Here is a 23,167-nt window from a genome sequence, read left to right as displayed (position 1 = left end):
ATTCAAAGTGGAACACAATATTTTATGTACTACACTGACTTGCTTCTTATTGGACACCAAATGATGTGTTCATTGCCCAGAAAATCTGTAGTTCCACCTATATATCCCACAGGTAGCTAGGTGGTACAGTGGATAAAGCTCTGGCCTGGAGTCAGGAAGAACTGAGTTCAAATCCAGCCTCAGCCACTTACTAGCTGTGTGACCCTGGGCGACTCACTTAACCCTATTTGCTTCAGTTTCCTCATTTGTCAAATGAGCTGGAGAAGGACATGGCAAACCACTCTAGTATCTTTGCCAAGAAAATCCCAAATGGGGTCACAAAGAATTGGACACAACTGAACAACAACAATACATCCCACACTTAAAAAAAAACCCAATAACAATCCATCTTATGTCTTAGTTCTCTGAAAGAACTAAGACCTAAGAACTAAGAACTAAGCCTCTGAAAGGCTTGACGTTTCAGAGAGAGTATGAGAGTTGGATGAGGTTGCCATCTGTTGGAGAGTTGAAATTCAGCAAATATTCAGTTCGACAAATATTTATGAGGCATTTATGTTTGAGGCACTCATGGTGCTGCTGCTCACACCGGGGGCAAAACAAAGATAAATAGGACAGTCTGCACAGAGCTCATAGCCCAGCAGGGGAGCTGACATCCAGGGACATACCATAAAACAAAATAGATGATAATAAGTATAATAAGAGAGTACAAAACAAAGACCGTTGAGTGGGCTGGCATCCAGTTGGCTTAGGAGAGAGCATACTGGACTGGGAATCAGGAAGGCCTGAATTCAACTCATCCTCGGACACTCTTGAGCTGGGCTAGTCATTTAACATCTCTCAGCCTCGGTTTCCTCATCTGTAAAAAAATAGGGATAATAATAGAACTTACTTTTAAGGGGATGTTGAGGGGATCAAATGAGATAATATATGTACTGTGTTTTTGCAAAGCTTTAAATTCTATAGTTATCTTAAGAAGAAAGATCACTTCCATATGCGGAATCAGAGAAAGTTTCACAGATAAAGTGACCACAGATTGGACCTTGAAGGAGGAATAGGAGATTAAGGCATCCTTAAAGTATTTCTTGCCCTCTTCCCCTGTGTTTTCCAATAGAATTTTCCTGAGGGTCATACTTGGCTCCATGCAATACTTGGTAAGGCCACAAATGTCTTTGCCTAATGATTTCTACATAAAATATAATGTTCTCTGAGAATTTTGCAGTTAAATACTTACTTGGTTTTAAATTTTGTTTCTCCCCTATTCCATCTCATTCACTTGCTTACCATCTTGGAAACAATCTTGGTACCAATGATAGTGTATGATGCAGAGCAAAGACGTTAAGAACAAAGGAAACATGGGATGGGCTAAGAAGAATCTTGTTCTTAAGAGATATTTGTCCCAAGTCATAGAGACAGAATGAGACCCTGTTAGAGCTGGGCTGGGTCTTAGGGATCACTCAGTCCAGCTTTCTCACTTTACAGCTATGGAAACCCATTAGAATAGACTGTAAGTGTTACGATTAGGACATAGAGAAGGTCTATTTTTGTATCCATACCACTTAGCATTGTGGGTGTACTTGGTCTCTGTCTAATCCATATCCATCGAACTGACTTGAAACTGTTGCCGATGAAGCCAAGTAACTTAATCGCCCAGAGACGGAGCTAGAACTGAGACCTAGGCTTTCTGACTCATGGTCCACGGGTCTTTCCACTGTAACCTATTTATAGTGACTGGGGTGCAGTCCTTTTTTCTTTTAGAAAAGGAAAAGGAAGGTACTACCTTTACCACTCTTTTCAATCTTGAGGAACTTCACACCTTAAAGAGCTCAACCAGTCGACAAGTGTTTATTTAAATGGTGTATTCAGTCCTGGGGGAGCCCCATCTCTAAAGAGAGGGGATCAGGTAGCCAGTCAACAAGCATTTATTAAGCACTTACTATGTACCAGGCACTGTGTTAAGTACTGAGCACACAAAGAAAAGCAAAAACGAGCCCTGTTCTCAAGGAATGATGACTTAGAGATAATCTCAGAAGGAAGGCACTAGCTCTGGAAAGGTAGGAAGGGGCCAGGTTGTGAAGAGCTTTAAAAGCTAGACAGAAATAGGGAGCCACTGGAGTTTATTGAGGAGAGGAGGAACCTAGGCCTGTACTTTAGAAAGATCACTGAGAGCTGAGTGAAGGAAGGACTGGAATGGGGAGAAACTTCAGAGAGGGCAACTACAAAGCTATTACAACAACCCAGGTGTCAGGTAATACCCTCTCTGGGGCTCAGTTTCCTCACCTATAAAAAGGAAGGGCATGAATTTAGGGTTAAATTTTAAGTCAGAGGACCAGAGGAGAGAAGGGAACATATATGACAGCTGTCTTGCTCAAATTTTTTTTTATATTCTCTGGCTCATTATGCCCCCAACTTGGAGTCCTGGGGAAAAATCTCTTAAAACAAAGTTTAGTTCATATTTAGGGTCTTCTCCCCAAAGGCATTCATGAGTGAATGCCAAATAGAGCATCTTGTATTTGGTTCTGGAAGCAGTAGGGAGTCACTAGAGTTTATTGGATAGGGGGTGACATGATCAGACCTGAGCTTTAGGAAAATTACTTTGGTGGCTGAATGGAGGATGGATTGTAGTGGAGAGTGACTTGAGGCAGGTGGACCTGCCAGCAGGCTATCACAATATAGTCCAGACATGAGGTGATGAGGGCCTGCGCTACAGGGTGTCCCTAAAGTTTGGTCATGTAAGAAAAAAATGCATATTTTGAAATATTTGGAATATTAACAGACCTTAGTTAGCCCCCTTGACTTCTTTTTATGGGCTACGCTAAAGGAGAAAGTATGCTCAATGAAAATCAATGCAACACACTTGACTGAACCCATAAAGAGTGAATGTGCTAAAACTGATGGGAATGTGGAATTATTGCATCGAGTTCACGTGAATCTTGCAAAGCACATCAACCTTTGCATCACAAATGATGGAAATCATATTGAAGCTATTATCTGATAATATTCCAATTAAATAAAATGTTGTTGAAAATTTCATTCATTTCATTTCTTGAAAATATGCATTTTTGCCTATGTGTCCAGACTTTAGGAACACCCGGTAGCAGGCAGTGTCAGAGGAGAGAAGGGGAAATATTCAAGAGATGTTGCAAAGGTGAAATCGACAGCCCTTCAGAACAGATTGGATGTGGGGATGAGAGACAGTGAGGAATCCAGGATGACTCCTGTGTTGTAAGCTGTAGAGTACATAAGGAAAGGGGTGGGAGGGTTGTCGTCAAAGCTACTAATGATCTCTTAATCGCCCAATGCAATGGCCTTTTCTCAGTTGTCATTCCTTTCGACCTCTCTGTAGCCTTTGACATTATCGGTCACCCTCCTTTCCATTCTTGGTTTGCTTTCTTTGATTAAGTGACTTGCCCAGAGTCACACAACTAGTCTGAGGTGATTTGAATTCCGGTCCTCCTGACTCTAGGGTCGGTGCTCTATCCGTAGTGCCACCTAGCTGCCCACTCTTTTCCTGGTTTACTTTCTACCTATCTAACCACTCCTTCTCTCTCTCCTTTGTCAGATTCTCTTTCCGATCATGCCATAGGTGTCCTGCAAGGTTCTGTCCTGAGGTCTCTTCTCTTCTCCCTCTACACTTTTTCTCTTGGTGACCTCATCAGCTCCCAGGGATTTAATGACCATCTCTATGCTGATGTTTCTCAAATCTACTCATCCTGCCCTAACCTCTCGGCTGACCTCCAGTTTCTGATCTCCATCTGCCTTTCAGACATCTTGAACTAGATGTCCAGTAGACATATTAAACTCAACATGTCCAAAACAGACTGGGTGATTTCTAAAGTCCTTGCCAGCCTTGGCAATCTATGAATCTGGGATAACCCTTTCCAGAGTTATCTGCATATTAGCAGGAGAACCCTGAAAAGAAATACTTCTCAAAATTAAAAAATATGGAACATAGTGAAATTTCAGGTGTGTTGCCTGGTTAGTGGGGAAAAATTTCTTTTGGCACTAGGTGGGAAAGAATCCTTTAAAATCCACCAAATATCTGTGTAGTATTAGAAATAACATGGACTCAGGGAGTCAGGAGACCAGATTTTTCCAATTTAAGCTCTGCTACTAACTAGCTTTTAGCCAGGGGCAAATCATTAGCCTCGCTGGACTTCCTTCAAAAAAAAAAAAAGAGGAAGTGAGCTTGGCCCTGAGTTAGGCAGACCTGAGTTTGAATCCTGCCTTAGACACTTATTAGCTGTATGACCCTGGGCTAGTCACTTAACCTGTCTTCCTCAGTTTCTTTATCTGTAAAAAGGGGATAATAATAGCACCTACTTCCCAGAGATAATATTGGTAAAGTGTTTAGCTCCGTGCCTGGTATGTAGTAAGTGCTACATAAATGTTAATTATTTATTTTTATTGTCATTAATAGCACCTGCCTTAGGAGGTTGTTGTGAGGATCATTTGAGATAACACGTGAAAAGCTCTCTGCAACTCTTAAAGACTATACATTGCAAAAAGAAGGTGTGATCTGATTTGTTTTAGAGAGTTTCCTCCTCCTGGTGATCCGTCAACCCGAGAAATCACAGTTCTAGCCCTTATCTCTCCCTTGCAGAGGTGGGGACCATGGGTGAGGATTATTGTAGATGTGTGGGCTGGTTTGATAAACTGCTTCTCCCTCTCCCCCCGCCCCGCTTCCCGACCCCATCCCCAAACTTTTAATGTTTGCTAGGGGAGGTGTGAAGGGATCCATCTGGAAGTGAATGCGATGTGAAAAGACAACAATAAACAAGTAAAAAGGGAGGATCTTGGACTAGATGATCTGAGACGCCTTTCAGACCTGAGGTTGGCCCTCCATTACTGTTTTCCCAGGTGAGTTAATTGGATGGGGGCTGGAGCGCGAGGGTCAATCCAATCTCAAAGAGCCCAGAAAGAGGAAGGTCGACTTCCTGGTGACGTCACTCTAAAGCAGAGGAAGGTTGCTTAGAAACACAGTGGCTCCGAGAAAGACACGCGCAGGCGCATCGCTACCGCGGGCGACCCTAAGAAGGAAGTATGCAAAAAAGTCTTGGGCGGAGGCGGGGGTGGGGTGAGGGTGGGGGGGTGGAGCGGGGTCCTCTGTGGACACGCCTCCTTCTCAATCCTTGGGGAGTCTGGACGATGATTGGGAGACTGGGAGGAGGCGGAGCCGACGCGTTGACGTCACGGGGCACGATGCGTAAACGTCAATGTCGGCGAGGTTTCCGGAAGCTGTGACAGGAGCTGCTCTGGAGGGGAAGATACTGAACCCCGGAGGCTGGGGGTTGCGCGCTTGACCGGGCCGCCCCCACCGGACCCGGGTATCGCCCGGGTCCCGGTTCCGATCCCAAGAGTCGCAAACAGGCCATCCCGGCCGGCGGGCCGCAGGTCGGGTACGTGGGGCTCGGACTCCTGGGTAGCCTCTCCCCGGCGGCGGGCCCTGACTGTGTGCATGTTCTCCTGGGGACCCTTTCCCCTCCCCTTACCTCCCTCCGCTTCTCTCCCGGTGCTTGGCTCGGCGGGGAGCTGCATCGGGCCAGTGGGCGAGGGCCCCCACCATCGTTAGGGCTCGGGGCTAGAGTGACCTTAGCAATGATCGGGTCTGTCTGCGTTGGAGTCCAAAGGGCAGAAGGGATTTGTCCCCGAAGGATGCTTGGGGAGACGGCTGAATTGGGAGTCACAGGACCTGGGGCTTTGAATGCTGGCTCTCCTATTTGTTGGGAGAGTAGCTTAACCTCTGTGTGTTAGTTTGTCTTCTGTAACAGTTACTCCACCTAGATTAGAGAACCTTTTGATGTAGCGATCACACTGTCTCTGTTTTTAAGCCTCGGAAGCATGTTTTTAAATGCATGAAATAAAATACATAGCATTACAAAAGAAACTAATTCTATTGAAATAGTTATCAAAATATTAAACAAGTTCAAAGGCTTTTGAACTAGGTGATTTCTAAGTCGACACCTTCCAACTCTTACTCTTAAGATTCTCTGGACCAGGGGTGAATAAGCTTCTTGTCCAATTTTCTTTCCACAATGATCAGCTGAAGGAAGAGGGACCTGATTCCCTCCCGCCCAGGACTGGTAGTGACTGGTGGGAATTTTACAGTTAAATGTTTTACTTTTTAATTCTATTTTTAAACCTGTTCTGGTTCAGCTCTTAGATATTCAGGGAAAATGATGTGCTGGATTGTGGGAGGTATCCAGGATTTTGGAGTTGGGAACAAAATCCATATTTGATGGGTTACCCTCCTCTTTAGAGAAAGGATTTGAGGGAGTTGGTAAATTCTCTTTGAGTCTCATAAAAGAGTTTTTATGGTTTGAAGCAATAACAGACAGGTTCCAAGAAGTTACCAGATTATCCTTTTGGGGGGTAGGAATGTAAAAATATCATTATCTGTAGGTAAATAAGAGCATATCTAGAGGATCCAGGGGATTTTTTTTCCTATCTTTTCCCCTTACCTACTCCTTTCCTCATTAATGTGTTGTATTTAATATTTCCGTTTTAACTTAATGTAGGATGCAGGCACTAGAACAAGAAGGCTGTGGGCAGGAGGGGACATCCACTGCTGTGCCTGAGGCCCAACCCGACCCTCCACCTGCCCCGCCTAAGCCTCCAGTGCTTGACCTCTTCAACTTGGTCCTGTTTTACAAGAAGCTTGTTCTCTACTTGGAGCCCCTCAAGGATGCAGGCGATGGGATCCTCTATTTGCTGAGGTATGGTCTTCATGGAGTAGGGATGTCTGGTATCCTGGACATTCTGCTTCCCTATGTTGTTGTAATAGCCATTCAGAAACCTGGGCTGAATGTCACTACAGCTTAGATTTGACTCCTGGCAGCCAAGCTGGGTAGCCTGTAGCATTGAGTCGTTAAGCATTTATTTAGCACCTACATTATGTGCCAGGTACTGTGCTTGGCCCTGAGTATTCAAAGAAATGCAGGAGACAGTCGCAGCTCTCAAGGAGTTCACAGCCTAACAGGGGACACAGTATGCAGTATAGCATATTAATGTATTTTAGTGGATTCTTTCTTTTCCTCCAAGAGGAATAAAACTGAGGATGTAGAGAGATTGTTTAAAGATGGAGCTTGGGTTAAAACCCTTTCACCCAAATTTATTGGAGCCTGTGATTTCTGTACCTTTAGGAGCCTGAGTGTATGAGATAAGCTCGTTCTTTGGCTCTGTGTTCCTTGTCTAGTAAAGAGCACTTGGTGTTTGAAAGGCTTTTAACCTCAGTCTGTAGTGATGATATCAGTCCCTTGTAATCAGCCACGGTTTCCTAAAAGGCCACTCTTCTGTGAGCAGCCCTTTCTGTGGGTAGTCTTTGTGAAGGGGGAAGTTAGCATGGAAGAAGCTTTAACAATAGAGTGGCTTCAGTGGGAATATGGTGTTTTTCACACCACAAAGAGTCTGGGGTTTCAGGATTAGTTCTAAAGAGCTTTCTTATGTCTTACCTACTGTACCATTGTTAATTGCTATCAGGTAATCAGTGGGACTTGATTAGGATGAGGTAGGCAGTATTCAGACACTAGGTATAGCTGTCAGAGAAATACCATTCCAGAGAGTCTCAAGGTTTTGGGTTTTTTTCCCCAAAGAAAAGTATATTTACATAAAAGCAGAGAAATTAACTTTATTTGGAAAATGAGGAAATAGTCCAGTTAGGTAGAATAAATAGCCCACATTGTAAGACTAATCAGTCGTAAGTGTATTTTTGTATTTCTTTATTGCTATTGGCTTCCATCTCTTATCTTCTTTGCATCCACTTTTGATCTCTGCTGGGCACTGATGACCCTATGCTCACAATCAAGAGATCAAATGACAGAGATCTTGCTCTTCTGAGCCTTTTCTTTACAGGAACTGAACTTCCTTTTAAAGGGGATGCATGTAACTACTCTCTCTTCCCCAGGTTCTCCTAATTCACTCACTCACGGTCGTGTACTTTAGGAGAATGATAAAACCTGCCTTCATAGAATCACGAAACTCTGAATTACAAGAGACCTTGGAGGTCATCTGGTTCAGTCCACACCTGAATAGACCACACCCTTATGCATTTTGAAGTAATTTTAAAAAAGTGGTTAAATATGTTCCTCCATAGGTATGCTTTTGCAGAGGCTGCTGTGGTTTAGTCTAGGGGGACCTTACCTTTTTTTGTGTCGTAGACCCCTTTGGTAGGGCTGGTGAAGCCTCTGGACCCCTTTCTTAGAAGAATGCTTTTAAACAAGTAAAAGAAATGTCAGATTTCAAATGGAGGTTACTGAAAAGAAAGATGTGATTTTTTTTTTCCATCCAAGTTCATGGACCCTCTGAAATCTACCCACAGATCCCCAGAAGAAGCACTCCTGAGACGGTCATTCTTCCCATCATGAGGATTAGGGTGTGACTTGTTCCCTACAGGTTTTCCCCTCCTACCCCTAACATACTTACTAGGCCTCCCTTCTCTCCCCACTCCTTACTTGACTAAAGGAAAAGCCTGTTCATTCTTTATTATTTCTCTTCAATCTCATGTGTACTGTCTTTGCTGCTTGCTGGCTCTGTGGTACCATACAGGATTTGCCCCTTTTCTGATATTCTGTAGGAGGGAATGGAACACTATCTTTACTGATCAAGGTTTTCTATGTTGTAGGTGGCAGGCACCAGTGTGTTCCTTGCTGACCTGCCTGGGCCTCAATTTCCTCTTCCTCACTCTGAATGAGGGTAAGAACTGGTTTGGGGGGCTGAGGTAGGGCCCACATATTAACGAGAGGTAGAAAACTTGCAGGTTGAGGATGAGTGAGAGGTATCTTCTCTTTTTTACTTTGATATTATTGCCACTTGGAAGTATTTAACATGCTTAGAATGTGCCAAGGAACAAGGGCAGCCAGCCCCTGGTGCCGTGCCAGTTATAGCATCCTGTCCTTGCTCTCTTTTATACCAAGCAGCTCTTCCGGATGCACCCACGGTCTCCTTCCATCTTTGCTCCCAAAAAGCTGATTCATTGAAGCTAATGGCATTCAGAATTGCAGAGAAAGGGTTTTTGCTTTGTAGAGACAGTGGAAGATCTGGAGACAGGAAGACTTGAGTTCAAGTCCTGCTTCAGATAGCCGTCAGCTTTTCTTTTCTTTTCTTTTTTTGCATGGTTATCACTATGTACTAACTCCCATATAAAAGCCCTTTCTTGTAACACATAAATATGGTCATTCAAAACAAAAGTCAGTATTTTGACCGTGTCAGAAGATATCTTATTCTGTCCTGTAGTCCATCGGCTCTCCAACAAGATGTGTACTGCTCGCTTCCTCATCAGTCTTTTGAATTCATGATTAGTAACTGTTGATCAGAGTTCTGAAGGCTTTTGAAGTTGTTTTCCTTTAATTAACAATTTGAGTTGTTTTTTCTAGTCCTGTTCAGGTTACTCTGCATCAATTCATGCAAGTCTTCCCAGATCCTTCTGGATTGGTCATATTTGCCATTTCTTAGCATGCAGTAATATTCCATTTCATTCATAAGCCACAGTTTGTCCAGCTGTTCCCTGATTGACAGACATCTACTTCATGTCCAGTTCTTTGCTGCAATGAAAAGTGCTGCTATCGGTATTTTTGTATGTAATCGGTCCTTTGCCTTTGATCTCTTTGGTGCATGTGCTTGGTAGCCATATCACTGGGTCAGAGAGTGAGCACAGTTTAATGATTTCTTGGCATGGTTCCAAATTGCTTTCTGGAATGGTTGGGCCAGCTATTAGTGTGCCGGCCTGTCCTCCCACATCTCTTCCCAGCACTCGCCATTTTTGTCTTTTGCTGTCATCAGTCTGATGGCTATGAAGTGGAACCGCAGTTGTTTTAATTTGTTTATCTTTTAATTATAAGTGATTTGGTGCATCTTTTCCCTTGTGGTTTTGGTAGCTTTAGTTTCTTCATTTAGAAACTGCCTATTCATATTCTTTGATCACCTCTTTTTTTTTTTTTTTTTGTATTTATCTAGTATTTTATTTTTCCCTGGTTACATGTAAAAGCGATCACCTCTGTCTTGATGCTGGCTCTTTCTTACAACTGCTTCATTTGTTATATGCTCCTTACTGTCCCTTTCATAATAGATTAAGGAATTTTAACAGATTTACCAGCCTTTTGTTTGGGGGCTCTATTTGTTTCCTTCCCTTTTTTTTTGGATATCAGGACAACTATTTTTCCTTTTCTAGTCCTGCAGCCATTCTCTTATTCTTCATGTTCTAAAGATCACTGACAGTGACTCGGTAAACACATTCACCATCTTTCCAGCATGCTAGTATATTGTTCAGTTGGGCATAGTCACTCAGTCTTATCAGGGCAGCTAAGATTTTGCTTACTATTTTCCTGCTCATCTTGACTGTCACCTCTATCAGCCATATTTGCTTTACACTTCACAGTCAAAAGAGCATTTTTCTTGGCAGAGAAAAAAAGAAGCAGAATAGGAGTCGAGCAGCTCTTCCTTTTGTCCGTTGTTTGTTATCGTTTCTACACATACCCGGGTGGTGGGCCTGTCCTTTCTTGGGTTTTCCTTTGCTTTCCTTTTTTTGTTGTTGTCTTTGGCTTTCCTGGCCAGCCTCTCCTGACGCTGCTTCTACAAGACTATGCCATGCTTTTGCATTTATCCTTCCTGGCTTTTATCTTTTATATATGTCTTTAAAAAAAAATCTAATTTGATGAGTTCCTTATGTATCCACATCTGTTCACATAACTCTCCTTGTTTCTCCTCATCAGAATTTATTTCTCCTTCCTCAAGGAGCTAATAGTTTAGCCAGAGGATGAGACATATTCACATAAATAATCCATATTTTGACTTGTACTATAATTAAGTGCAGAGGTTGGCTTTTTTGAATCATCTAGTTAAGGGAGCTTTGAATTATAGGTCAGAGTGGATTATTATAGTTCATAACTGGCTAATCTTCATCTCCTTTAATCTAAAGATGAAAGTAGTGTCTTGAGAGTTCTGATAGGCATTTAGGAGCTCCTAGAAAGCAGGAGCTGGTGCTGAAACCATAGAGAGAATATCTGACCTAACTGGTATCCGAGGCAGCTGCCATTTCCTGGGATGCCCCATACCCTTGTCTGACCTATTGCTCTCTTGCCTTTAGGTGCCTGGTACTCAGTGGGTGCCCTGCTGATTTCTGTTCCTGCCTTGCTGGGCTACCTGCAGGAGGTGTGCCGGGTCCGCCTCCCTGAGCCGGAGCTGATGCGGAGGAAGTATCACAGCGTGAGGCAGGATGATCTGCGGAAGGTCCGGCTGTCACGGCCTGAGGCTGTGGCAGAGGTGAAGAGCTTGTGAGTGTGAAACATGAGATGGGAGATGACGGATGGATGGGGAGGAGTGATAACTGGCCAGGGTGCAGTTGGGCCAGGTCTCAGGTTTCAGGTGGGAGCCCGAGAGCCGGAGAGCTCACAGATTGAAATGGCTTGTCACTGCTCTCCTTTTGATTGCTCTGGGTTTCCTCATCCTTCATTTGTGTTTGAAGAAGGCCATTGGCCTCTACTACTGGGCTTACTAATAAAATGGAGCCACAGGTTCCCCAGGTACCCTTGGGGCCCCTCACAGTGCTTCTTTGTACTTCTACAGCTTGATCCAGTTGGAGAGCTTCATGAATCAATTGTGCTGTAGGTGTGAGTCGGTCTATCGTGTGCTATACTGGGAGAACCCAGCAGTGTCCTCACAGTGAGTCCCATCCTTCCCTCCCTGAAGACACCTCTAGCTCTTCCACTCCCATCAGTGCGATTAAGAGACAGAAAACTGGGCTTCTGCTCCTAGCTCTGGCCCCAACTTTTGTGTAACCTTAGGGGCATTATTTCTTCTGACTCAATTTTTTCACCTAAAAAAGGGGGCAGTTGGGCTAGGTGATCTAAGGTCCCTTTCAGTTCTTTTGTTCTGTGACTTAATACAATAAACATCAATGAGGTTCCAGCTTGAGACCTAGGGAAAGCTGGTTGGTAACCTTATGGGGAAAGGCAAGTGAATTTCTTCAGTGAGGGGAGAAGGAAAGCTCTACCATCTACATGCACAGTGTGTATAGCCTTATGATGTGTTCTTAGGCCAAGGTGCAAAGAGCCGAGCTGGGGGCCATTGGATGCAGTGGAGAGCTTGCTGGCCTTGCGGTCAGAAACCCTGCCTTTGGTGGGTGACCCTGGGCACATCACTCGGCCTCTCAAGCCTGCCACCTCCTTTGTCAGATGGGTCGGGTGGCCCCTGTTGGGCTTCGCTCTCAGCGTGACTGTGAAGCAGGCCCTGTTTGGGAAGCATGTGCTGTTATGTAACCTTGTGGTTTGACTTCCTCTCTCCAGATTCTATGGGGCTCTGTTGGGCTCCGTCTTCGTGCTCTATGTGTTACCCCTGTGCTGGGTCCTCGCTCTTCTCAACAGCACTCTCTTTCTGGGAAATGTGGAATTCTACCGAGGTGAGCACTTCTGGGAGGAGGGGTTCATGCAGTGGGTAGCAGGGGGGCACTCCTTTTGGGTGCTACAGAAAGGAACCTTTGGAAGTTGTAGTGAGAATGCAGGGCTTGTGCCTCTGTCCTGTGACTGGCTAGTTTGATCTCAAGGCCTGTTTGCTCCACCAGGGGGCAGTACCTTATCAGAGAAATACCTTCACTCGTAGCCCCAGGATGGATGCTGCATCTCTGAGATACAGCCTGTGCCTGTTGGGGTTCTCCCCCTGTGGCACATGGCTCATTGTCTCTGTGCTGAGATCAAAGATAATGGAATGATTTGCTTTTTGCAACAGTCACCCACCTAGATTAGAGAACTTTTGATGTAGCGATCACACTAGTTTGTCCACTGCCTTGTGCCCTGAAGAGACAGTCTAGGGACCTCGGAGTCATGGTATGCTGCTGCAAAGATGTCCATGGGTTTTGCATTTTTTGTTTCCTGAGGTGTTTGAACTAAAAATAGTCATCACCTGGTGGCAAAAATGTGCTGGACCACTCTGTACTTATCCAGACCGGTTCTTTAAAAAAAAAGTTACTGATACCTTTTATCTTGACAAGGCATTTTATTAGCAGACATCCTGAGAAACCCACCTTCAAAGTATGTTCCTGGAAAACATTTAAGCAAAACTGTCTGAGAGAATGTTACTAATAGGACCTAACATTTTCTCCTCTCAGAGTTTCCTGATTATTTTTTAAAAAATTTATTGATCTCTTTTGCTTTTGTATCACTTGCACGTAGCCTGATGGTATGTGCAGTGGACCCATAGTCCTCCTTCTTTACAAGGAAGAGAGAGAAATTAGACTAGTTCTTGAACCATAGTTGAAACCTTCCTGTTTCATAGTACCTGCCAGAGTTTGAGTTAAGTTGGCATCACTTTCAAGGACCCAGAATCACTTCCAGGATCTAGATGAGGCCTGAGAGTAGGAATTTTGTGGATGGGAGAGGATTGTGATTTGCTATGGAAGAGCATCCTTGCCAATGGGAGATCATAGATCCATCTAAAATCTAAATGTCTATAGATGCATCTGGATTTGTCTTTCTCCATCAGGTATTCTTCTTCCCCAGACATTCTGAGGTGAGAGGAGAAGGGTGAAAACATTATCTGTATATAAGGGGGTGATTTGCTGAATTGAGTCATGTAGGCTACTGACCAATCAGGAAGCACTTCTTGAGTGCCATTCACTGTGCTAAGTCCTGGGATACAAAGAAAGGCAAAAGTAGTCCTTGCCTTCGAGGCACTAACATTCTAGTCCCAATGGAGAAGTCTCCAAAGAGACTTTTTATTCTGTACCCTTGCCTTGCTTGCCCCTGGATAGTAGTGGCAGAATGCCGGGCTACCCTGCAGCAGCGGATGAACCCTAAGCTTCCAGCGATCACTGAGGAATGCCTGGAATCAGATGGTGGGGGAAGAGGAGCATTGCTGGACTGCAGTTCAACCCCTACTCCCACCGAGGTCAGTATCTAGCACTGGGATCTTTGGAACCTGCCCGCCAGTGAACTCCCCTTAATGATGCGCCAACTGCTCTGTGTGGCTTCTTGCCTGGGCTCTTTTGGAATCCTTAATCTTACTTGGCCCCAACCTCTATGAATTTCTTTAGGCTGAATTGTGGTTTGGTTCCTATTTCTCCTGTGAAGATGCCTTTTTAAGTCTCCTATCTCAAAGCCTGCTTCTTTAGCATGTCTTCCCTGGCAGGAGCAGGCATCCTCGGTCATGGTGATCTGGCCAGGGGCATGTATTTCCCTTAGTGAGTGATATTGGCTTCTCTGCCTTCAGAGATGATGTCTTAGGCCTTTCTTCACAGGACCTCACACCAGGCAGTGTGGAGGAGGCAGAAGAGGCTGAGCCAGATGAAGAATTTAAAGATGCTATTGAGGTGGGTCTCCTTTTGATAGAGCCCTGTATCCAAGGGTCCCAAATAGGTTAATAGCCTAGGTACTTCTGGTGCTCTAGTTTCTTTTTAATCTCCTGAAATGAGGGGCTCAAATCCAGGGTTGTTCCTTCTATGAATTTTCTTGTTTCTGGGGTTCTCATTTTTGGGTATAGTCTTCTTGTCTGGTTTTATTATTACTGGGCAGCCTTCATGGACAGCTCGCCAAATCTTTGGGCAAATGCATTTCTTGTCAGTGGCTCGGTGGTTATTTTGTGAGAATCGGATGGCTTAATATCTTTACTTTTTTCATTTTCAAAAATAGACCAGCTCATTGGGAATCTTCTTGAAGAGGGTGGGGAGGGTCTTAGGGCTTCTGATAGCAAGGAAAGTAGAGTAAGGACTTCCCAGAGGCTGAAAGTAGGTTTAGAAAATGGGGAAGCCTGGGATAACCTCTCTGAGCCTCATCTAGAGCTTCAGGATGGTTGCCTTAGAGTAGTCCACATCTTGCAGCAGTCTCTCCCCTCTCTTTGCTATCTGTCTCCTCTTCTTTTCTCTCCTTCCCCCCCTGCACCCTGGGAGGCAGGAGACCCACCTGGTGGTGCTGGTGAGTATGACTGTGTGGATGGGGAAGGGATCTGGGATAGGGTGGATGGTTGGGTTAGTTGAACCTATTGCCTGGCTTTGTGCAGTCTTTTCCATCTTTGGATTTTAGGTATGTGTCTCAGGGCCCAGTCAGCTGCTGGGCAGGGCTAAAAGGTACTGTTCCCACAGGAGGATGATGAGGGATCTCCCTGCAATGTGGAATATGATCTGGCCCCACACGACAATGGTTTTATGAGCAAGAATGAAGTGATTCGAAGCAAGGTGTCTCGACTCACTGAGAAGCTCCGAAAACGTTATCCCACCAACAATTTCGGTATTTGGAAGAGAGCGAGGGAAAGCTTGGGGCAGAGGAGGGAGGTCGGGGCTGAGAAGATGGGTGGTGGTTAGTTCCAGAGATTAGGATTTGAGTATTAGGTCTGGGACCCTAGAATTGGGATAGATGCAAATCTAGTTTGGGATGGAGAGGTTGAATTTGGGTTCTTCCTTTCTTGTCTTTAGAGATTGAACATGAGTTTTCAGGGAGATAGGGAAATTAATGCCAGACCAGACAGTCCCAGGAATTGTAGAATAATTTGACTCTGAGGTGAACTGTAATTTAGGAAGTCTTGAATTCTTCTAGAAATACCTAGGACCCTGACTCACCTGTTCAGTCCTAAGTGGAAACAAGGTGAAGCACATAGCTTTTTTCCTCCTAGGACTTAGCTCATTGTGTGCTTGTGGAACGACTGTCAACCCCAGTCCATGTATTTTAGTCAGCCCTTAATTTGTTGGGGAAAGGGTATGTATGGAGCTGGAGGGCGTGCCTGGCTGTGCTACTGAGAAGCCTGGCCTAGGACACTGAAGCTCAAAGGCTAGAGCAGCTCACTTTCTGGAAACATGAAGGACCTTCAGACCTTGGCTCCTCCCTGTTGATAAGCCTGGGCTGAGAGGTCAGAAAGGCAGTCTTTTTTCTCCAGTACCCATGGCACCCACGGTGGGGCACATTTGGAGTGAGCTTGATTGAGGAAGCCTGGCACCTGTAACCCAGACCAAAGCTACATAAACTGGCGGTTGGCTGCCTTAGGAAATGATTTAGCGACTTCTTAGAAGAGTCTGACTTCCTCTCCTTTCAGCAGCCTGCTGGGTAAAGACCCCTTTCCCTTCTTTCTTAGGCGCTTTGTATCTCACTTCCCTGTTGGTGTATGTGACCTTGGGTTTGGACAGTTCTCCCCTGGGAAAGGAGAGGCCTTTCTGGGGCCACATGACTTGCAAGGGGAGCCAGAGCCTGTCTGAGGCCATTCTATTCCATAGGCCTTTTTGTGTCATCTCAATACCATGGGGCCTGCCCCCTGCCCCAGCTTTTGCGCAGCATGGGCACTTGAGCAGTAGCCCTGGGCCTGCTTGGTATATTGTGGTTCTGCTTCTCCCTGGTCTAATCGGCTTCTGGGTTGGCCATCCACTGGAGGGTGCTCGAGCTGTTTGGGAAGAATTAGCAGGAGCTAACCTTGGGCTCTAGCCTGGACTTGGGGTGAGAGAGGGGAAGTCTTGATTGGGTGAATTCCTAATCTCTCTGACTTCATATTTACCTTAGAAAAAATCAGTCATTGTTTTGGTGCCAGGAGGTCTTGCTTGGGCCCTCATATTTTTCCCTATCCATGGTGCCTGCTGTGTATCATCACACTGATTAATAGGGATGGGAAATATTTATTTGGTTGGAGTCAGGGTCTTTCCAAATAGGGGCAAAAACTTTTTTTAGGCTTTGAAAGGAAGCCAAGGACCTTTTATTCCTCTCTGATCCCTCCTGTGCTGCTGCCAGGACTCCTTGTCCCTGTGAATATGTAGTGGTTTCACCAGCTTCTCTGACCCTACACTAAACTGCTTGCTCTTGAGGCCTTGGTAAACCAGAGAACAGAGCTCTGCGGAGAGAATATTCCTAGAAAAATGTGCCAGTGCTTTTGAATCTGAAGGGCTGTTCTCGGGGCAGTTCCCTCACCTCTCCCTTCATCAGTGATGACAGAGAGGCACTGTCTTTTCTAAGTGGCTGGTGGTAGTGTCATGGCCTAGACTAGAGGCTTGGGTGGTTTCCTAATTTGCCATCACGTGTTAGCATCAGGCTCCTCCCTGGTTTGCTACTGGAGCTAACTGCTTATTGACAGTGGTGAGTCAGCCAGTCGATAAGCATTTATTATTATCATTTTTACTGTCTGCCTTGCACTGTGCTAAGCACTGGCTGTACAAATGCAGGCAGAAAGAATAATAGCCCCCGCCCTCAAGGAGCTTACATTCTAGTGGGGGAAGACAAACCACAAAAGGGAGCTGAAAAGCAGGGGGAGACAGGATCTTATGGAAGGTGCCTGATGGGGTGTGCTAGCGTAGTGGAGAGAGCCTTGTGGAGCTGAGTCGTTGGTGTGGCTTGGGAAGGAATGAAGCCCTGGTTGGCCCAGGAGTCCTTGGCAGTTCCGGGAGGAAGCAGTCCATCAGAAGTTGAGATCTCTGGGGCAGAAGATATTTTCAGGGGTAGAGCGAATTTGTACCCCAGGGTAAAGAAGTTTCGAGGAGCTGCAGAGAGAGCTGAGCCAGCATTTTTGTTAGACACTTGGGACATTGTGTCTGTCCTTGGGTTGTTCTTGCCACTAGACAGAATTCTCCAAAAGAGAATGTCTTTTCTTCTGGTCTGAGCCCTTGCAAATGATGGGCCTCCCAGGACTGGATGGGTTTCTGGTCATTCTCTAGGGACAGATCCAGTGTGGCCATCTCAGAATAAATACATTTCTGGATATGGTGCTCTCTCCCTGGTGGCAGGAGCATGACCTGATAGATCAGGTGGGTGGATCAGGAGGAGCTCCCTGGCCATGTGTGAGAGCTTGCCAGAAAACTTGGGTTTCATATCTTTTTCATTTTTGAAGTAAATTTTATTGATGCCTTTGGTTTTTTGTCAGTCATTTCGGGATAGAAGCCCCTCATCTCCTCCGTTCTCTCCCCTCAGTGAATGCTCTAACCAAGAAGAACATTTAAGTGAACCTAATTGTGACAGTGGCCCCATTGGACAGTGCATACTGCATTCTGCACCTGTCGTTACCCTCCTTTCTGGTCTCCGGTTTCTTCTTGAGAGGTGGGGCCCAGCTGCCTTTTATCAGTCTCCTGCTTCTCTGGCAGAGAAGGCTTCTCAGACCTTCCATTATAGTTGATGCTCTGATCCTCAGGAGGAAATCCATAGCCAGTTCTCCTTGTTGGAACTCTCTGAAATGTCTTCATTTCTGCTTCCTTGTTGGAGTTAACTGAAAGTTGCTGCCACATTAGCTCACCCCAGACCTCAGCCTGCTGTGGCCTTTCCTTGAGTGCTGATTAGCACCCTTTTACAGGCTCAACTTCCACCTCCAGTCTACTGCTGCCTTCATACATGGGCCTTTCCAGTGGGACAGGGGGACAGGTGGGCGCTGAGATAGCTAGTGTCAGGTTCTACCCTTCTTAGTCCACTGTTGAACGCTTGCAGCCTGAACAGATGGGCTCTTCTTGATTCTGCAAAGAATGGCCAGCTTCCCCTCCTGTGGCCAGTGTGGTTTCTCACTCCCAGTCATAACTTCTCTTCTTTATCACTGGTAGACTTCTCCATTGTACCTTGGAGCCTTGTGCTTTTGTCTTGATTCTGAGTTCTTAGAATAGCTCTCTCCCCTCTGGCTTTCCTTCTTCACTCACCCTCATTGCTTCCAGTGTAGGAATATCTTTCCCTACGGTGCATACCACAGAGAATTTGAATTATTGCTGGGGATTTGCATGGTGAGGGAGAAATGGGGCCCTCACATTGAGAGGGGTCATTGCCACCTTGAATATAAGCATAGTAGTTTGCAAGGAGCAGACCTGGGAAGTGGTCAGGTTTGGCAGGAAAGGTTGCTGGTACTTTTCCTTCTGTATGAGAAACCTACACATTCTCCCCACTTTTTCCTTCTGAAGTGATGCCTGCTCCCAGACAGAAACATTGTTTGTCAGGCCTCCTTTCTGCTCACCCTTTCCAAAGGTGTCCTTGAGTCCGGAACCTGCTAGGCAGGTGACTTCTCTAGGCTATGAGAAAGAAGCTTTCATGGCAGTCAAGAAGGTTCAGTGGGCAAGCAGGGCGTAGGGCAGGTACTTTGGTGGCAGTGGTGGGGATAGGGGAAATGGGCTTGAGGGGCATGCAGTATCTTCAAGGCCTACTCATTCCTTCTCAGCCTAAACCACTCTTTTGGCTCTTGGGCGTTTTCAGGAGGACATGCTCAGCTTTGGAGATAAACTCTCGTCTTTGAGCCAGCTCTTGCCAGCCAGTATGACTAGCTTGAGAATTGTTCTGAATGTAACCCTTTCAGCAAAAATAGGCAATACAGAGGATCAGGTAGAGAGTCCAGAGGATTGGGTCAGGTGAGATGATGACCTTCTGCCTCTTGTTTCTCAGGAAACTGTACAAGCTGCTCTGCTACCTTCTCAGTGCTGAAGAAGAGGGTGAGTCTTCCTTATATGTGTTGTTGTGGGCCATAGGAGGTGGTGGCCTCTTCTCAGGCCATCCAAGGCTTGGTTCCCCAGCTGGTCCAGGCTTCCGTATCAAGTGGATTGCTTTGCTGACAGAGCTTCTCATTTCTCTAACATTTGTTTCTGCCTTATCTACCTTACGATTGCAAATATAGTCTAGTGCGCAGATGTCTTGGGTACCCTCATATGGCATCATAGCACTCCATTTGTGGACAGTTGAAGTCTCCCCCTTTGCCACTGGAAAGATACTTAAACACAGGAGCAAGGGAAACAGAGCTCTCGCAGGGCACTTGCTACCCTCACCTGGGTAAAGACCTAATGTCTTTACCTTGAATTTTGAAAATAGTCAACTGGAATTTATTAGCACCTACTATGCTAATTAAGCACTGATGTTTAGCTTAATTAGAAATTGAGTTGGGTAGGAGATGATGAGAAAATTTTATAGTTTCCTCAACCCTGGACACCCTTGTCCTTCCTGTCTCCTTCCTGCCACCTCCCTGGTCTTTTTGTAAGACTCAAGTCAAGATGAACGTCAGTCAGATAAAGGAAGCAAAGGTCACGTTTGGATCCTCTAACTCTCTTATGTTTAAGCATGTTTCCAGAGACTGAAAGGACATTCAAATTGCCCAGCATCAGAGGGTTAGAATGTCACCTGAGAGCCACTGGGATCTCTGGCCACTGAGCTCCCTGGTCTGTTTTAGTTGGGACTTGAAGTCCCTAATGGTCTCCCTCCTTCGTTATTGTGAAGCTGAAAATCCCTAGTTCCTTCAGTGAGCTCTCTGCTGGGGAGAACCTGAAACATGGAGACTAGAAGATAGACTTGGAGAAGATCCAGTTATTGGGAGCTTTCGAGGGAGATCTAATGGTATAGAAGTTAGGGAACAGGGCTCTGACCATGAGGGAGAGACTCACCTTGTGATTACTGGGACTCATCTCTTCACAGCGCAGCTGTAGTAACTGTGGAAACAGCTTTTGCTCCCGGTGCTGCTCCTTCAAGGTCCCCAAGTCCTCTATGGGAGCCACAGGTGAGTGAGTGTCCCAGGGTGGGTTAATGGAAAGGGTAAGGGTGAAGATGAAGACAGTTTAAAGCACAAGCTGAGAGAGACTTGGATCCCAGTTATAGGGGCCTTGTTTACATTGGTTTTTTTTTTGAAAAATTTCCAACAATGGATAGTGTGAGTGCTTAAAGTTGCCTCTGGTTCCTTGGGAGAGAGTGTTGTTGTCACGGCAGCCATAAAGTCCCCAGGATTTGTCAAGAACGTTTCCATGGAAAAGAAATCTAAAGGTCAAGTTAGAAAGGAAGTGTGAGGAGCAATGGGGCGGCCTGTAGTTAGTGACAGGGAGGGGCTGATCCTGCCGGCCATCTGCAGGAACAAGTAAGGATGAGTGTGCCTCCCTTTCCTGTGGTCAGGTGAATAAGATGGGAGTGTGGGATGCCTCTCACGGAATTCTTTCTTCTTTTCAGCCCCTGAAGCACAGAGAGAGACTGTATTTGTGTGTGGCTCATGTAACCAGACCCTCAGCAAGTGAGAAGAGCGTCCTGGAGGGGGGCCCTTGTGAGCCCCGCCTGCTCACCCTCCTCTCCTGAGCCTGCTCCTGAGGCGAGCAATTAGAGTTTCCCCAGATCCCTCATGCCAGTGTGTGGAGGTAGCTGGGCAGAGCTGGGTGTGAACATTGGATAGGTGCCTCCCCTTCCTTTCTCTACCTGCGACATACCTGCCCTGGGGTCACTGATGACATTTCCAGCTTCCCTTTGTATTCCTCTGGAAGATTGGAATGATAGCTCCCCTCAGATCTCTGTGCCGGGTAACCCCTGGATTGCTAGACAGTGGACTATAGGGGAAGCAGGATTGAATGGGGGATTAGAGTGGGCAGAATTAGAGTGAAGCCAAATCTTGGCCTGATTACTTGTAAGTCGGGCTTAACCTTTACCCTATGGCCTTCGTGATACTGGGAGTTGTAGAAGTAACTGGATCCCCAAAGCCAGAGAGGCACCTTTGTTGCACATCAGCCTGTAGGGACAGAAACACCTGAGTACCTTGTCCCAGGTGGCCTTCCAGGAGAGCGTGGCTAGAGGTGGTTGGGTGGCAGCCATAACCCCCTGTCCATGGCATTTCAGTGCCCCTACGAGGGCTGCAGTTACAGGCTGTCACCACATGACCTTTGGAACTGTAGCTGTCAAGGGGGCAGAATGATGAAAGACCAGCTAGAAGCCAGCCAGTTAACTGTGTGTGAGCTGGATGTAAAGGCATTGATGAAGCCTTTTATCACTGCAGCCCGTTCTCACAATCACTCCCTTGGAAAGTAAGATGGTGAAGGAAACTTCTGAATCCTGCTTTGTCATTCTCTGATTCTCAGCTATGGAGAGGCAGCTTGGGAAACTGGCTGGCTTCCTACCATGTGTTTTTATGCCTCAATAGTAGTTGTTCCTGCTGCCTTCAAGCCGACTGGATCCCTTCTCCACGTTGTCAAGACTCCTCTGCTATATTATAGATAAGCTCAGAGATGTAGTGGTGAAGCCAGGATATTCCTTTGACTCTCTGTGGCCTGCTCAGTCAAGGGATTGTTTGATACTGACCACACCCTTTTGTTAGTTTGAGGCAGGTGTCTAGTTTCTTGAGGACCAAGTGGGCACTTCCCAGGATGGGAGCCTGGTCAGGTTTTTTTTCCTACACTGGCACTTCCCTCCCTATCTTGGAAATATTTATTTATTTATTATATGGTTCTTGGGAGCAGGGGGTGTTGGGAGTAGATTAGAGAGGAACCTGGGACTACCCTTACCCTGAGACTATTCCTGGAACGATGAGGTTCCTTGAGACATAGGACCTAGGAGACTGAGATATTTCAGGACTTCGTACTTTCCCTACCCCATCCTCTGCCCCTCCCTTCTTTAGTTGGAGGCTCCCCTAGGGTCCCCAGGGGTCAACCAGATCTTTGTGCCTCCTCTTTCTGCCACCTCTTCCATTCTATCCGCTTCGAAGTGAGAGCTTGGATATACTGTGCTTCCCACTGGAGGTGTGCTAAAGGAATCTCTGTGTACACGGAGACAATAAAACAACATCAGGCTGTTTGTGTTACTCCTCTCCATTTTTGCAAAACCTTCGGCTGGGTAACTGTAACCCTAAATGCTTCCAACTCTGATTCTTCTGATCCTGCCCTCTTTTCTGTGCTGGGACCGTCTTGGACAACAGTGCATTTTGTCCTTTGCTTAAGCTGAGATTTTGCTGACTTGTTCCTCCTGCTTCATCCTTATTTAAAGAGCTGCTACCACCATGACAGGGCTGTAACAGAGTGGCCGTCTGGACCTTGGGCTGGAGCCTAGGGAAGGTAATCTCTGATGCTGCAGGGGAAGGAGTTGGAAGTCTTCTCCTCGGGTAACTGGAAGAAGCAGGTCTAGATACTCAAACTTGGGCCAGACTTGTGGCCTTCTAAGAGTTAGAGGTGGGGCTGGGTTAGAACAGGAAAGCTAAGTAATGCAGGCTTTGGAATGGTGCAACAAGAGCCAATCCTTGTCGAGACAGGCCAAGCAGAATTGACTAGGGGTGGAGAGGACACCATGGTCAGCAGCAGATGCTGGAAAACAGGGTTGGGTGTCAGGTTGGGTTTCTGGGCGGTACAGATGAAGGTCAGGGAAGGGTGGCCTTTTGTGTGTCTTAACCCTGAATTCTAGTTCTTGTAGCATGGAGAGGAAAGCGTGACCTCAGTAGCTTCCTGAAACTCTTCTCACCTGTCTCTGTGTCACAAGAGCTTGGGCCAGAGGGGAAGGCGTGATGAGAGCAGATTGAGTAAGGGGGT

General features: G+C 46.0%; 1 protein-coding gene across 2 annotated transcripts; it reads left to right on the top strand.

Annotated features, from left to right (window-relative positions):
* Nucleotides 1-5,191: 5,191 nt before the first annotated feature.
* On the top strand, nt 5,192-22,449 carry ZFYVE27 (zinc finger FYVE-type containing 27). 2 transcript variants are annotated; one of them, XM_036736234.1, is made up of 13 exons: nt 5,202-5,396; nt 6,516-6,713; nt 8,618-8,688; nt 11,078-11,264; nt 11,557-11,652; nt 12,276-12,388; nt 13,736-13,872; nt 14,222-14,293; nt 14,874-14,894; nt 15,062-15,206; nt 19,299-19,345; nt 20,316-20,397; nt 20,838-22,449. In XM_036736234.1, exons 2-13 carry the CDS (start codon nt 6,517-6,519, stop codon nt 20,900-20,902), a joined length of 1,233 nt encoding a protein of 410 aa, XP_036592129.1. In that variant the 5' UTR covers nt 5,202-5,396; nt 6,516; the 3' UTR covers nt 20,903-22,449. The 2 variants fall into 2 exon arrangements, with proteins under 2 accessions (XP_036592130.1, XP_036592129.1); XM_036736235.1 differs by lacking the exon at nt 14,874-14,894 and having other exon boundaries at nt 5,192-5,396.
* Nucleotides 22,450-23,167: the final 718 nt, after the last annotated feature.

The sequence above is a fragment of the Trichosurus vulpecula genome, chromosome 8 (assembly GCF_011100635.1).
Source record: "Trichosurus vulpecula isolate mTriVul1 chromosome 8, mTriVul1.pri, whole genome shotgun sequence".
NCBI classification, from domain to species: domain Eukaryota; kingdom Metazoa; phylum Chordata; class Mammalia; order Diprotodontia; family Phalangeridae; genus Trichosurus; species Trichosurus vulpecula.
This window is presented reverse-complemented; position numbering and strand designations above follow the sequence as displayed.

Excerpts from the sequence above, each read along its gene's own strand:
- ZFYVE27 (XM_036736234.1), top strand. The coding sequence starts at position 6,517 with ATGCAGGCACTAGAACAAGAAGGCTGTGGGCAGGAGGGGACATCCACT. Across the intron at positions 11,265-11,556 it reads GTGGCAGAGGTGAAGAGCTT|CTTGATCCAGTTGGAGAGCT; the intron begins GTGAGTGTGAAA and ends GTACTTCTACAG. Across the intron at positions 20,398-20,837 it reads GTCCTCTATGGGAGCCACAG|CCCCTGAAGCACAGAGAGAG; the intron begins GTGAGTGAGTGT and ends TCTTCTTTTCAG.